Source organism: Heteronotia binoei, chromosome 14 (assembly GCF_032191835.1).
Source record: "Heteronotia binoei isolate CCM8104 ecotype False Entrance Well chromosome 14, APGP_CSIRO_Hbin_v1, whole genome shotgun sequence".
NCBI lineage: Eukaryota > Metazoa > Chordata > Lepidosauria > Squamata > Gekkonidae > Heteronotia > Heteronotia binoei.
In genome coordinates, this window is record NC_083236.1 from 16,416,556 (window position 1) to 16,431,897 (window position 15,342).

The following is a 15,342-nucleotide window of genomic DNA, read 5'->3' on the forward strand; positions in this document are numbered from 1 at the left end:
AAACCACACATTTGAGGGGATCTGAACAACATTCAAGTTCAGCCGCACCTTTAAGACCAACAAAGTTTTATCCAAGGTGTGCACACACACACCCCCTCAGATACGATTGAGAGGAGCTGGTTAATTATTGACAAAGCATGGGAAAGTTTTCCACTAAATTAACTAGTGAATATTCTGAAAGTCTGAGAACCTCTGCTATAGCATAAATCAATTTATTCCAGTTCTAGAAACATGCTACCCTTTAAACTATTACGGAAATCGTGATGATTTATCTTCCGGAGCCTTCATAAGAACATATGAAGCTGCCTTATTTGGATCAGATCAATGATCCATTAAAGTCATACAAAGACCGGCAGTATCCTTCACAGCGCCTGCTGCCTGATCCACTTTTAACTGGAGATGCCGGGGGGACTGAACCTGGGGTCTTCTGTATGCCAAGCAGATGCTCTACTACTGAACTGCAGCCCCTCCCAAAGAGCCATATCGGGTTATGAACCAAACCACCTTTTGGCCCTGAAGCCATAGGTTCTAAATACATAGGGGCGGTGTTTTAAGCAAAAAATAGAGGTAGAGGGTTAAGTGACATGACGCTCTTCTAGCGCCTGCTGACTCTGTCCGCTGCCTTATACTGAATCTGACTGTTAGTCCATCAAGATCAGTATCGTCTACTCCGACTGGCAGCAGCTCTCAAGGGAGAGGTCTTTCACATCATCTCTTGCCTGGTCCTTTAAGAGGAAATGCTGGGGATTGAACCTGGGACCTTCTGCACGCAAAGCAGATGCTCTACCACAGAGCCATGGTCCCTTCCCCCTCCTTTGATTTTGGTCTGTTCCAGCGTTACTGCATTCCCAGTACAGGAGCATTTGCAGACAATGCTAAAGTGGAGAACGGCAGACATTCTGGACCCTTGCCGAAATAGCCAAGGATCACATGACCCTCAGGTGCTGAGCAGAAAGTAGGAAAATGGAAATTCAGCAAGGATTGATACGAAGAGTTAAGAACCGCCCGCTATGAAGTTTATGGTATAACCAAATAAAAATGTTCAGCAGAATGGGAGTGGGGGAAAAGAGTAACGAATGAACACCTCCAGGTAAACTCATACCATCCAAACATCCATCTAAGAAAATGATGATGTATTTAACTCGTGCGTACAATATTTGAAGTGGGAGCTGGGGGGTTAGGGAGGTTGGCTGGGTTAGCTGAGGATATAGCGTTATCCAAGATGGCAAAATCCAAAGCAGGCTCTGGAGAGTCCCAAAAGGGGTAACAAAGTGAAAAGGTGAGATCTGAGCGAGAGTCCACCCTGACTGAATATCTGGAAACAGAAACCCAACTGAAGGGATTCTGCAGTGAGCCCACTATAGAGGGGGCGGCACGGGATCCTTCAGCCTAGCCACGGCCTCCTGAGCAGAGCAGCATTGGGGATCGTCACTGATCCACTGGGGCAGCCTGCCAAGGCTTCTTGTGTCCTGCAAGTCTGCCCTTCTCTCTATGGGGTAGTCCCTTGAGGTGCCCTTCAGGATGGACAGCAGAGCACAACAGACAGACCCAGGAAAGGAAGCATCACAGAGGCCTCTTCATAGAGGGCAGATGGACAAGAAAAGGCAAGGGGGGGGGGGGGCGAATGCAGTTCTGCTTCCTCGCTGCTCTGGCGCTGGGGGTAGACCAAAGAAAGGGCCAGCCTTTCACACTGAGAACGGATCTTTCCTCCACTTTTAAAGGACACCCCATCCTGCCCAACCACCAGAATGGACGGAAGAGATTTTCAAGATGTGCATGGATAAGCTGCCCACCGGCAAAGAGCTACATCTTCCAGCCAGCTAGCACTTGAGACAGGATTCAACAAACGCGGCAAGAGGAACAGACTGGGGGGGGGGGGCGGCTTCTCTCCTCTCCCAGCCAGCTCCGCAGGGCTCGAAGGGTGGCCAGAGCCCTCAGCTGCAGTCCCCAGGCATCTGTTTTGGGGCAGGTAAGCACAGACATGCATGGAGGGAACATGCACTCACCACTCAGCAACAGGCAGCCAACTATGAACCTTGTCATGGGAGAGAGCGCCTAAAATATTGCAGATGTTCCAGGGCTAGGCTCCTTATGTTTAGCCCGGAGAGGAAATTACTGATAGGTGATATGATAGCCATCTTCAAGTATTTGAAGGGCTGTCATATAGAGGAGGAAGCAAGAGTTGTTTTCTGTTGCTCAAGCAAGTCAGACTAGAAATCACTGAAGTTAAATTAAAAGAGTTTTCAGGTAAAAATTAGGAAGAACTTCCTGAGAGTTAGAGCAGTTTCTCAGAGGAACAGGCTTCCTCAGGAGGGGGTGGGCTCTCCTTTGGAGGTTAGATGGCCTTCTGATAGTAAAACTGATTCTGTGAACTTCAGCAGATTATGAGAGGGAGGGCAGGAAGGGATGAGACTTGGCTCTCATGGCCCTTTCTTACATGCCCAGGGTAATCATTCCTATGGGGTCAAGAAGGAATTTTCCTCCTAGCCAGATTGGCCAGAGATCCTAGAAATTTTTTGCCTTCTTCTGGACACAGGGCAAGGGTCACTGGGCAAGTATGGGGGAGTAGTCGTGAATTTCCTGTGTTGTGAAGGGGGGCTGGACTAGATGGCCCTTGGGGTACCTTTCAGCTCTATGTTTTGTTGTTCCCACCTTAGGAAAGCAGCACTGATGTTTCGGTTCAGTGACATGAAAATATACCTGAAAGGCCTCTGCATTTCTGGCCCATCTTGAAAGAGCCGAACAAACAGAGCCTCCAGAACACACTGAGACTTTTAATGTTGAACCCCAAGAAGGTATCTCAATATTTTCCATTTGGCAAGCTACAAGTCATCAACTGTCCACCAACTTCTTGATTCTCATCCTTCATTTCAAGGATGCAAAATGAATGGCAGGACTCCCCATTGCTAGCTGCTGTGCGTGGCTGGCCCCAACTCCCTGAGAACTCTGGTGAAAGAACAGGGTCTGCCTCTCCCACTTGCTGCAAAGCAAGTGACCCCCCCATGATAATGCAAAGAACCGGCAAGGAAAGTCTAATTTCATGTTCAGATGGGGAAAGTCATCTCCAAGGTTCAGAACTGACAATGGCAGACCCCAGATCCAAAGTCTATTTTAAAACAAAACAAAACCCCAGAACAAACACTGCTCCCATTTACAGGGAGTGAGTCCTTCGTAAACCTTCCTAGAAGCAATTTCAACAACCTCCAAAAAGACAGGGATAGAAAGGACAGCAAGCTTTAGGCAGCCCTGGCCTCCCTGCATTCATGTGACACTGAGATACTGGGGGAGGAGGGGGACAGAGAGAGAGAGAGCACAAGGTTCAACTGATGTCACCAGAATCTTTGAACTGCAAGACTTGGAAGCATCTTGGATGGAAGATGTTTTTGACTGCCCTGCAATCGCTGTTTAATCAGCTCCATCAACACAATGGCCTCCTGATTACACAATGCTCCAGAAAAGCATAATGCCAACGTGCAACGTGCAACACTGCATTCAACACAATGGCCTCCTGATTACACAATGCTCCAGAAAAGCATAATGCCAACGTGCAACACTGCATTTTGCCCAACCCGATCTTGTTATTACTTCAGTCAGAGTTGATGCACAGGGAAAACCTGCAAAGGCCAGGAATCACCCAGGAGTAGCGGGGAGGAAAGGCGAGCAGCTCTTTCTCTGCTTTTGCCTCCATCGATATTGTTAACAGTTCTCAAAAAAGCTCTAAGAGCATTGCGATTATAGCCCCAGCTGTGGACAGAGCCCACAAAGGGAAAGAAGCACCAAGGCTCCCTTGGGAACCATTCTTTGCTCAAGGCGGGGAGATCAGAGAACAGCTGGTCAACTGTCCTCTCAGCCCACATCACCTATCACAGCAGCAAAGCCACAGACCTGAACAAAATAAATTAGCCAGGCAACAGTCCACCTGGGTTGAAAAGCCATGCCAAGACTACAGCCTGGCATGCTTGCACTGCCATCTGCCCTGTGAAGATATCCTGGTGCCTGGGAAATGGACAGAAGCCCTTCAAGCAGACAGAAAGTAGCCGCTAGCACACACTTGAAAAGCACCAGCAGGAATCTCTACCATGCAAGGATCCCATGTTGCAATCAGCTTTCCCGCTGACTTTGTGCAAGAAGAAGGGGAGTCTGGCACAGCCCCTGAAGAACAGGAAAACGAGAAAAGAAGCTTGGCTTGAACCCTCGTTTCCAGGGCCCTTCGCTAAATGCTGGAACAAATGAGTTGCTCTTTGCAAGATGGCACAGCCAGAGAAAAGCATGTGGCTGATGTACACACTGAGGTCTAAGTGCAGCCGGTGCCTTCTAGGCACTGATGCTCTGCTTCCCTACAACCCCATTAAAACAAGATTAAGCACAAGCATGTCACTTTAATTAGAGGCCTGTTAAAGATGCAAGACTGCCCTGCCTGGCTCAGATTAAGAAGCCGATCTTTGTACAAAAACAATAACACGCAAGTGGTCTGTGTATGCAGCTTCCGTGCCTTTTGGGATGTTTTGTGCAGCACGCCTAACACTCATGGAAGAATATTAACCCTTCCTGTGAAATTCACCAACGGCAACCATCTTCTTGACAAATTATGGCTGACCCACCAGCAAGTAATCCAGTGCCTGGATACCAGATGGAAATATACTGTGTCCTGCTTCTCCACCAACCCCACCGAGCAAGGTTTGGAGAGTTGCTCCTGATGGGGTGGCTGGCAGGGAAGCAGTCCGAGGTCACACAGCCTGGCCACCGTTGCCTCCCAAGTAGCACATGAAAGACACTGAACTCTTCTGAGACTTGTTGGGATAAGCAAGCCTGATATTATTGCTCACTGCAACTGGCAATACTGAATATTTCTAATATAGTATTTTACTTAGGTTATGTTTCGAATTCAAATTATATGGAGCAAAAAGATGCCCTGTTCATTTATGATCCTGGAAGAAGAGGAGTCTTGTGCAAGAGGTCTGTATAAGTGGGAGACTTGCGAGGACTCACCAAGAAGGAAGAAACACATTCTCCCCACTGGCCCCCACCCCCAGAATCTCTTTCTCCCTCTGGTAGCCTCCACAGCCCCTCCCTTTTCTTGCTTCCTCCCTCCCTCCCACGTAGCATTTTCAGTCTCTTCCCCCGCTCCACCAGACACTGACACAGGCATGGAAGCCTCTGGAATGTTGTTCTGGGGTTGCCTAAGAAGGCATCTACAATTCTGAGAGTTTTTTTTTTAACTTCCCCTCATACCTTTTTTTTTTTTTAAGTTTAAGAATTTTTGTTTCTACAAATCTGGGGGAACAACACCCTCTTCGTATCTGGCCGCCCTGAGTGCATTTTTTTAATCTGCACCCGGAAACCAAGTTCATAATAAGATCGATGATACTCCAGCTTTATATTATGGATGTGGATCTTGACCAAGCAATGCACTTTTCAGTCATCAAAGGTTTTCTTTAATGCACAATCAATACTGTCAAGAATAGCCTCCCTGTTTGTGCATCACTACGGAACAGGCACTTCTGCAGATTCTGTGACCTTGACCTTGGTGGTCAAGAACCCCCAGGATAGAGGGGACCAGGTGTAGCCAACGTGTCCTCCTCCTTCAAGGGTGTGTGTGCAAAATGCTGAACTTCCTTCTAGCATGCCTTCTCTTCAGAATGGAGACTATCCTGCCCCCTCTCATCTTGATTAAGCCTGCTGTTCTTTGGCAAGAAGACAGATCTGTCTCCTTGGATTCCAATCTGGCATAATCAAGTCCAAGGGATTTCCTTTGCTTCCTCATTTTAAAAATCTGATCCTATTCTTATGCTACCCTGATTATTTTAATGTTTTCTCTGCTTCTGAATGATACCACATTTGTTCACCGCTTACAGCTTAAATCAGAATCCTTCCAATATCTACATGTTACCAGCCACGAGGGCTTTCCCCCTGCACTGGAGGAAGTAGGAAGCTGCAGCTTAGTCCTGTCTCCATAGCCCAGTTGGAGGCACCACTCTCATTACAGTATCCCTTGCCTTCGAACAGAAAGGACTCTCACCAGAAAATCTACGCTTCGCTTTCTGTCCATAAATATTTCTGTATGAAAGAACTGTGTGAGCCCAGATTCAGGTCTATGAGGTCTGTGAGAACTGGGGCTAAGTGACGGCGCAGGACAGAACCAGACAGCTAGTTAAGGACTCCTGTCATCCACACATGCTGTATGGACAAAGGGTTGATGGCACTTTTGACTGGCCTCTGCCTTTGTCCATTTACGGTCCTTTCCCTGCCTCTGCACACTGAATGACATCCAGTGGTCCCAGGTAGCTTAACCCCAAGTCCACCACTCAAAATGGTGGAGGGACGGTGGCTCAGTGGTAGAGCATCTGCTTGGGAAGCAGAAGGTCCCAGGTTCAATCCCTGGCATCTCCAAAAAAGGGTCCAGGCAAATAGGTGTGAAAAACCTCAGCTTGAGACCCTGGAGAGCCGCTGCCAGTCTGAGAAGACAATACTGACTTTGATGGACCAGAAGTCTGATTCAGTATAAGGCAGCTTCATATTTCATTTCATTTCAAAATCTACAAAAAGTAAACAGGAATAGGAAGCATGTTGTGTGTCCCAACACAAATTATGTGAACTGATCCCATTTGCTGCGTAACTTCAGCACAAAAAGCTTGGCTGTTCTGGTTGCACAAACTGGGGTTTTTAAAGTGGAATTCCAGAGTTCATTTAAAAGCATCACAGGTAAGAGCCATTTGCTTCCCTCCCCTCTAAGTCAGAACTTGGTATCTGGCATAGCATTCACTGTTTTGAGGACTGCAACTTTAATTAACACAGGCTAGAAGTTCCACCATCTGCTAAAATTATAAATATACAGTAAAGAAGCTGTCAAACAAAGTACTCACCTTTAGCTGCAATCAGCCATCGTTGACGGCATCCAGTTCAATCACCAGTGAAGTGATGAAGAAAGGGAAAAACAGACTCGAGTGAGTATCCTACATCACACGTTACATGAACAAAGTCCCATCCACCTATCATTCCCCTCCTCCTGCATGCTTTCAGTTCTCATGAGCGGCAAAGGATTCCAGGAAGAGATTCCAAAACAGTACTGTACTGCCAAATGGGAAAGGTCTCTGTTTCCCCCCTTCCCCTCTCTCCACTACAAAGCAGTCCAGTCGGAGAGTCAATTCAGAATGCAGGGATTAACAGAAAAAAAGACGGGAAATAAAATAAAAGCACAGTAAGAATAATTTATGGTGTGCCAACACTTCACCACTACACGGCATTCTGATGACAATCTTTAAAAGGGTATTGCAGAACTGGAGAAAGCACAAGAAAACACAAGGATAATCGGAGCACCTTTCTCAGGAGAAAAGACACATTTGCAACATTTTGGCTTAGAAATAAAAGGCTACTAAAAGAAGGGGCATTTGAGACTTGTGGCCAGCGGAAAAAGGGTCAAGAGAGAATTTGTTTGCCCTCCCTTCCTCTCGCAAGTCTTAAACTTGAGGCTGTCAAGCACTGCTTTCTGACTGCAGGTTTCAAGATCACCAAAATGCCTTCACGCAATGCACAGCTAAATTATGCATTTAACATGAATCATGGCATATTCCTTGCCATGCTTTTAAAAACCAGATTACAAAATATGACCATCGAGTGCTATTTGCAAAAAACTGAAATCTCCATGTTCAGAGGCAGCAGAGGTTCAGCTGCAAACGGGACAGATGTCTCTACCGTACCTTACCCATAAGTCTTTGAGACATTTTTGGATGGCTCCTCATGGAGCAACAGTGCTTAAGAAGATGAACCTTTGGTCTAATCCCCAAGGCAAGTCTTAGACACATCTCTCAGTAAAACACTAATATTTGAAGGGAAGCTGTGTGTCGAACACTTCAAAACCCACCTGAGGAAGTGGCAAGGAGTTTTGGCTCCCCGGCAAGAGTTGATCACAAATTTAGGGACACGGGCATTTCCTTCAAAAATTCTGGCTGTTCGCCAAGAAAATATGCAAGAAACTTGCTGGCTGCATAACAGTGACTTCTGACGCGGCATCTGTGGGCGTGAGGACAAGCTGCTCCCACGGGATGCCCTCCAGAAGGCAGCTCCTCCCCTCCCCTGCTCCCGAGTGCAGCACTCACATTTGCTCTGTGCGACAGAGAAGGCGAGGGTCAGCTTGGCAAAGAGTTCATCGTTCTCGAACCGGTCCTCCTTGGCCTTGACCCAGAAACAGTCCTGGGAGAGCTCCTGAGCCGTAATCTGAAGAGGGGCAAGACAAAGTCACAACTTTTTATGGCACACTTGTATGCTTTTTTTTGTTTGTTTTACACAGGAAATAAAAATCAACACCTGCGTATTTAAGCCCAGGGGAGCTCGATCTCGTCAGCTCTCAGAAGCCAAAAAGAGTCAAGTCCTGGTTAGTATTTGGATGGGAAGCCACCAGGGAAATCCAGGGTCACTATGCAGGATAGGATTGCCAATTCCGGGTTGCAAAATCCCTGCAGATTAGGGTCTGAGCCTGGGGAGGGAGCTCATCAGGGTTGTGACGGCAGAGTCCACCCTTGAAACTGCCATTTCTGCAGTTTCTTGAAACTGCCGTTTTCTGCAGGGAAACTGACCTCTGTAGTCTGAGGATCAGCTGCTATTCCAGGAGAACTCCAGCCCCAACCTGGAGGCTGGCAACCTTAACACAGAGGCAGGCAATGGCAAACCGCCTCTGTTTCTCTCTTGCCTTGGAAACCCTACAAGGTTGCCGTAAATCAGCTATCACTTGACACCAGCAGTATATTAAAAACATAACACAGGTTGGATCCTCCAACCCACGAACCGAATGATCTCCTGGAACAGGCATCTCTCCCCTTCTCCTTTCCATCCTGGGCACTCCCCGAAAAGCTGTTCCTGAGGTTCAAGGCAGTCTCGGAAGCAGAGCAAAATCTGCTGCAGCGGCTTTAAGGGGGAACTGGCAGCCATCCTATGTGAGCTCTTCTGCAAATGGACTTCTGCCACCTCCCTCTTTTGCTGCGGCCTCCTGCATCGCACTTGCTCTGTTCTCGAGGGTCTCCCAACAACTAGGAGCAGCCGGGGTGAGGAGGGAGGGAGGGAGGTACACAAAAGGATTTGTTGTGGCGGAAACTTTCACAGGCCAGAAGTACCCCTATGGTAGTCGCATGAAGCGTTACGCCCAGTGGGGAGCTACTGCGCTAAACTAGTTTCCCAATAAATTTGATTCTGCCTCCCCCCCACCGCCTCCACACACCACATTGGTTAGAAAGAGAGCATCACTAATCACAGATGTTAGGCAGGAGTCACGACTCTTTCCTGGTGCGTATCGGAGTTCTGCATATTTAGTGCTGCCTCTTGGTAGGGCCGCAAAGGCATAAAATAGATTGTATTTTGCTGTATTAATGAATGCACGCATATGCATATGTATACCTACTAAGAAGACACCTTAATGAATCTGATGGCATGGACTCTAGTTCACAAAGAATTTAACTTTTCAGGTGCCACAGAAGTCTTGGCTTCTTGCAGTAACAAGCTAAAAAAGCTGTCTCTCTAGCATCTGTTATTTTTTTTTTAGGGATTTCTATTACGTGCTTTTTAAAGGAATGTTTTAGGAATTTCTATTAGGGAAAGCTGGTAGCAGCAAATTAGAGCATGCATGGATCCATGTTGTAAAGAGTAGAGCTGTGGCTCCATGTAACATCGGGAGAAAGAGGCTGAGGAAGAACTATTGAAACCGTGAGGAGTCCTTTTAAAAGCGGTTCCTTATTCTCTCTGTACCATCACGAGCGGAACACGAAGAATTTAAAGACTTCACCCACATCTTCATTAAGTCCTATTTGAAGAGGCTATCATTCTTTGTGACTGTTGAGAGATTTTGTGGGGAAAATTTCAAGAATGTTCCGTGTTCCTTAGTTTTGTTTTTGTTTTACTTTACTAAAAATGCATATTTACACGCTTTCCGTGAAAGTTTTATTGCTTCTGGTGGTGATCTTATATTGCTTATCTTCACACTGATTCCAGTTGTATTTACTATGAGCTTTTTCACACAGTCTAAGTATTCCGGTATGGCAGCTGGTCAGTTACTGAACAGTAACGGGTTTCTGCTGGCATTTCAGACAGACCCGATTCAGTAACTGGCTGCTACCGGAATACTGTTACCATTTCACACAGTCCCACGGCTGTCCCATGAGTGAGGCATGCCTGAGTCGTTATTAACAAAGAGCAACTTCTTTCAGTTTTCAACCCCTCCTTCCGGGTTGAAATCACTATGGGACGCTGTGTGAAATGTCCTGTAGTGATTCCGGGAGTGCCGTTTTCGCGCCCTTTTTTGCCTGCCGGCACGCGACCTCCAGCTTTTGGGGGGGGGGGGGAACGTCGGGCTAAGATCACTATAGCACTATAGTGCTTTAGCAATGTTTCAAAACAGCACCACCATAGGGATGCCTGGGCTCCACTGAGATGCCTGAGATCGCTGCGGCTGACACTTTATAACAAGTGCCCCATTGGATACACAGTTCAAGCGGGAGATCACAGCACCAGGCATTGGTCTGTCACCTGTTGCTATCACTTCCATGCCCACACAGGAGTCACAGGAATGTCACTGGTTAGTAGGTGACTCTGAGGCACATTTATTGCGGGGAGGGCTGTTGCCACTTAAAGAGGGGTTGCCCATAGGGCAGCAGGTTTCGGCTGGAGAACAGACCAACAGTGATTGGTGAGACAGATGTTGCTAACCCAGCCTGATGTGCACCCATCCATGCTCACAGGCTATTGGCTGGAAAGTGACTTGTGCCAAGCTGCAGCAGGTATAAATATTAGCGGGGGAGCCACAGACCATGTTCAGATTGCCAGGCATTGTAAATTCTCTTCCCACTTGAACTGTGTATCCAATCCTATGGTGGTGCTGTTTTGAAACATCGCTATAGCGCTATAGCAATCTTAGTCCAACGTTCCCCCCCCCCAAAAAAAAAGGCCAGAGATCGTGTGCCGGCGGGCAAAAAAGGGCGCGAAAACAGCCAGCGTTCGTGGAAGCGAGATAAAAGCGGAATAGTGTGAAATGGCTCACTTCAATCACAGAACCCTACCGGGAAAAAAAACCATGTGTCTGAAAACTCCCATCCCTGTCCCGGATTACTCCAGGCCAGCACAATACTGGCTCCCTCTCCCTTCTGGTTTCCACTGGTAAGTGTGAAAAGGGCCTATGACATCAGGTGAACCTTAATCATCCCTCCTCACCATCACGACCACCCACCTAATGCTAGACAACAGGAAATGGCATGGATAAGCTGAAGGAGGGAAATCCTTTCAAGCCTAACAGATGGACTGAGGTGACTGGCAATGGAGAAGAGGAAAGAGCAACCCCAAGTGGGACAGGAATATCTAGTAAGCAACGAGCAGAAGGCCACCTTGGACCAATTGGTTCTTCGAAGCTGAACTTCTGGCTTATAAGCCCTCTTTGGAGCCAATCCAAATGGAAGAACTGGAGCTGCAGGCATCATAGCCCCAAAGCCAGGAGGCAGGGGAGGAGGTGGCACTCCAGGCCCACCAGCAAAAGGTGGCGGTGGTGGCGGCATTCCAGGCCCACCAGGAAGAGGTGGCGGTGGTGGTGGCATTCCAGGCCCACCAGGAAGAGGTGGCGGTGGTGGTGGCATTCCAGGCCCACCAGGAAGAGGTGGTGGCGGTGGAGGCACTCCAGGCACTCCAGGAAGAGGCGGTGGCGGGGGGTGGCGGCATTCCAAATGCACCAGGAAGAGGCGGAGGTGGCGGTGGTGGTACTCCAACTGCACCAGGAAGAGGCGGAGGTGGTGGTGGCGGAGCGGGCACTCCAATTGCACCAGGAAGAGGCGGAGGTGGTGGTGGTGGCGGAGCCAGCACTCCGGTTGCACCAGGCAGAGGTGGCGGCGGTGGCACTACTAACATTCCTGGCAAAAGTGGCACTTCAGCTGTACCAGGCAGGGGAGGGGCAGGAGGAATGGCCACCCCACTGGGTGAAGGCTGTGCTGGGACACCAACAGAAGATGAGGCAATATGCTCCATTTTCTTCCTTGCATCTTCAAGTTCTTGTTTAAGTACAGCCACCTAAACCAAAAAAAGTAGAACAGGTGAAGTTTATAGCAGGGAATCCAATCCCCCAACAGCCTCTCTATCATCTGGACATCTCTGGACCAATGTTCCCTCTAAGCTGCCGAGTTTTGTGAGCAAAAAATTCTACTCTGTGAGCTACTGGCATTAAAGTTGTGAGCTACTGCATAAATTAGTGTGCTCTGGGGTCATCCTTCCTGAGCGAAGACAAAAATCTGTGAGCTGGAGGCTAAAAATCTGTGAGCTAGCTCGCACTAACTCAGCTTAGAGGGAATACTGCTCTGGACATTTTGTTATTTCCTTAACTCTTCTCAGCACAGATGATATTTGAAAAACTTTATATCCATTTTATTTAGATCCAGGCACAACATGACTCAGCTAAATGTGAGATTAGCCTTTGTCTGACCCTCTTGGCCCTGCCTGACAAGACAGACGCTTTGTACTATACATAGAGTCACTTACAGCAATGGCTATACATGAAAATATAACAGATAAGGGGAATTAATTTGGGATCACTGATTTGAAGATATGATTATTCATAGATCATATTGCACCAATTTTAGTGTCCCCAAACGATTCTATTTTGGTACCTGAAAAGATCATTTTAAAATACATTCAACATTAACCCTCCTAATTTTACAGCTGTTTTGGAAAGAATTGATATGATAGGAAATAATTCACAATCAGATCCAAAAAGAACCTTGATTAAGGTAACACCTTTGGGTATGATGATTACGATTTATTATGGGTTTGATAATTAAAGGTCAAGTCTGCATTGCCTCACACTGGGGAAAATATCACTCCTTTAACAGAACTAAAACAGACAGGGGATACTGCAGTAGCATCAAAGTTCATGGGAGACTATGGTTGAATTCACAAGAGAAAAGGTTTACTGGAAAATGGGCATTATTTGTAATGAGAAGGAACAACAGATCCCAGGAAAATGTCCAGCTGTAAGCTCGCTTTGCAATGTGGTAAAGGAGAGCCATAAGGCTGCAGGGACAGAAATTTAATTGTCTAAGATTGAGTTTTCAGGGTTTTTTTTAAGAAAAACTCTCAAAATGACCAAATTCCAACTGAGACTGTTGCTCCTGGGAAGCTGATGTTGGAACTTCATAGAGTTGGAAAGGACCTCCAGGGTCATCTAGTCCAACCCCCTACACAATGCAGGAAACTCACAAATACCTCCCTTCACTGTTGTGTCATCTCATCTGTCTGCCATATTTCTGTCTCTCTAGGTCATTCCCATCTACACCCTCCTCATTGTGATGCACCTCAAATACAGCACTCGTTATGAGAGGGTCAAGCAGGCTATAAAACCCCCACTGCACAGCTCCTTCCTTCTGCCTGCCACAAACAACTTATCCTCTCTTTCTTCCCTTATCTGGCATTCCCTTAGTTTTATCAATGAGTTTGTCCATTCGATCATATCGTAAGTCAGTTACCACAACCGAACTGCACTTGTATGCTGTCCGCTATCACTCAACAGCTATCCTGCCATATGCTTTTCACTCCCCAGTTCTTTGCTTAACAGCAACATTTTTTCTCCACCTGAGCACTTCATGGTGCTTAAATACAGAAAGGGCAGGTAAAGAGATCGTTGACAGAGCCAGTCTCTTTAATATTTCACATTTTCTCAATACACAGACCTGGGGACCCCCCCACGAGTGCAGACCAGCGCCTTAAAATCTCTGTGGACAAAACACCTGTTGCTGATCCGCTTGGGCCGAAACAGGCACGGACTGAGTTTATATAACCTTCCAGCCTCATCCCACATCCCACCACCACCACTATGACCTCATCATTCAGTGCTGACGAAGCACTTTCCAGACTTTGCTTCTCCAACACGATCTGCTGTTTCTCTGTTTCCAGCGCTTCCTTCTCTTGAAGCACATCTTGGAGTTTCTGCTCAAATTCACTCTCCTTCTTCTTCATTTCAACTTGCAGCTCATGCCGGGCAGTCAGCTCAGACTCCAGCTGAGGGGAAACAAATATCATACAACAGTTGTTACGATGCACTCCATGCTGGGTTGGCTTCAGGCTGGAATCCCATGTTCAGTTTCTACAAGAACAGGCAACTCCAATGAAGGACAGGGAAGGGGGAGCTTGCTACTGTTAAATACAGAGACAGCTCCCATAAATAGAAAGGGGTTTATAACCACAGGGGACCAAAAGGTAATGGGCACAAGCTGGTGGAGGAAAACTTCTGATGAGGGCAAAGGAAATTAACAAATTAGATGATGGTCTGTCAAGTTACATTCTAATATTAACAAACCTTTAATGGTAGCATAGAGGGAAAGCCTCTGTGTCCCCCCACCCCTCGCTGCCACCATTTTGGACAGCCAGTGCCCTCTGTTCATCCTCTCACTAGCAGGAGGAGAGAACAAGAGGAAAGAAAATAGGCCCAACTCTGCCTGTGAACTACAAGGCAGCAGCAATTTCACCCACTGAGGAAGAAGAGGAAACCTGTGTCTCCATTCATAGGGAAAGCAGATGATAATACCCTACATATGATCCCAGGAAATTGCTCTGGTTCATCTAGCCAGGATCTCCTTTCTAATGGCAGCAGCTTTCCTGGGTCACAGAAAGTCCTTCCCAGCCCTCCAATATATTGGATTGGACAAATATAGGGAACAGAGGTCCATCAGCAGCTATTAGCCACAGCTTTTTATTGGAACTGTCCGCGGCAGTGATGCTCTGTATTCTTGGTGCTTGGGGGGGGGGGCAAAGTGGAAGGGCTTCTAGCCCCACTTGTGAACCTCCTGATGGCACTTGGGGTTTTTTTGGCCACTGTGTGACACAGAGTGTTGGACTGGATGGGCCATTGGCCTGATCCAACATGGCTTCTCTTATGTTCTTATGTGACACAGAGTGTTGGACTGGATGGGCCATTGGCCTGATCCAACATGGCTTCTCTTATGTTCTTATGTGACACAGAGTGTTGGACTGGATGCGCCATTGGCCTGATCCAACATGGCTTCTCTTATGTTCTTATGTCACACAGAGTGTTGGACTGGATGGGCCATTGGCCTGATCCAACATGGCTTCTCTTATGTTCTTATGTGACACAGAGTGTTGGACTGGATGAGCCATTGGCCTGATCCAACATGGCTTCTCTTATGTTCTTATGTGACACAGAGTGTTGGACTGGATGGGCCATTGGCCTGATCCAACATGGCTTCTCTTATGTTCTTATGTGACACAGAGTGTTGGACTGGATGGGCCATTGGCCTGATGCAACATGGCTTCTCTTATGTTCTTATGTTCAATACTGGGGATTATCTGGAGGCTTTTGCATGTAAA

The 15,342-nt window shown here is 47.3% G+C and overlaps 1 protein-coding gene across 1 annotated transcript in view; it reads right to left on the minus strand.

Annotated features, from left to right (window-relative positions):
* Positions 1 to 15,342, minus strand: part of DIAPH1 (diaphanous related formin 1) — a 99,112-nt gene that overhangs the window by 53,983 nt on the left and 29,787 nt on the right. The window contains 4 exon segments of the mRNA XM_060253953.1: positions 8,091 to 8,214; positions 11,364 to 11,681; positions 11,683 to 12,036; positions 13,837 to 14,016. Of these exon segments, the coding sequence (XP_060109936.1) occupies positions 8,091 to 8,214; positions 11,364 to 11,681; positions 11,683 to 12,036; positions 13,837 to 14,016 (976 nt within the window).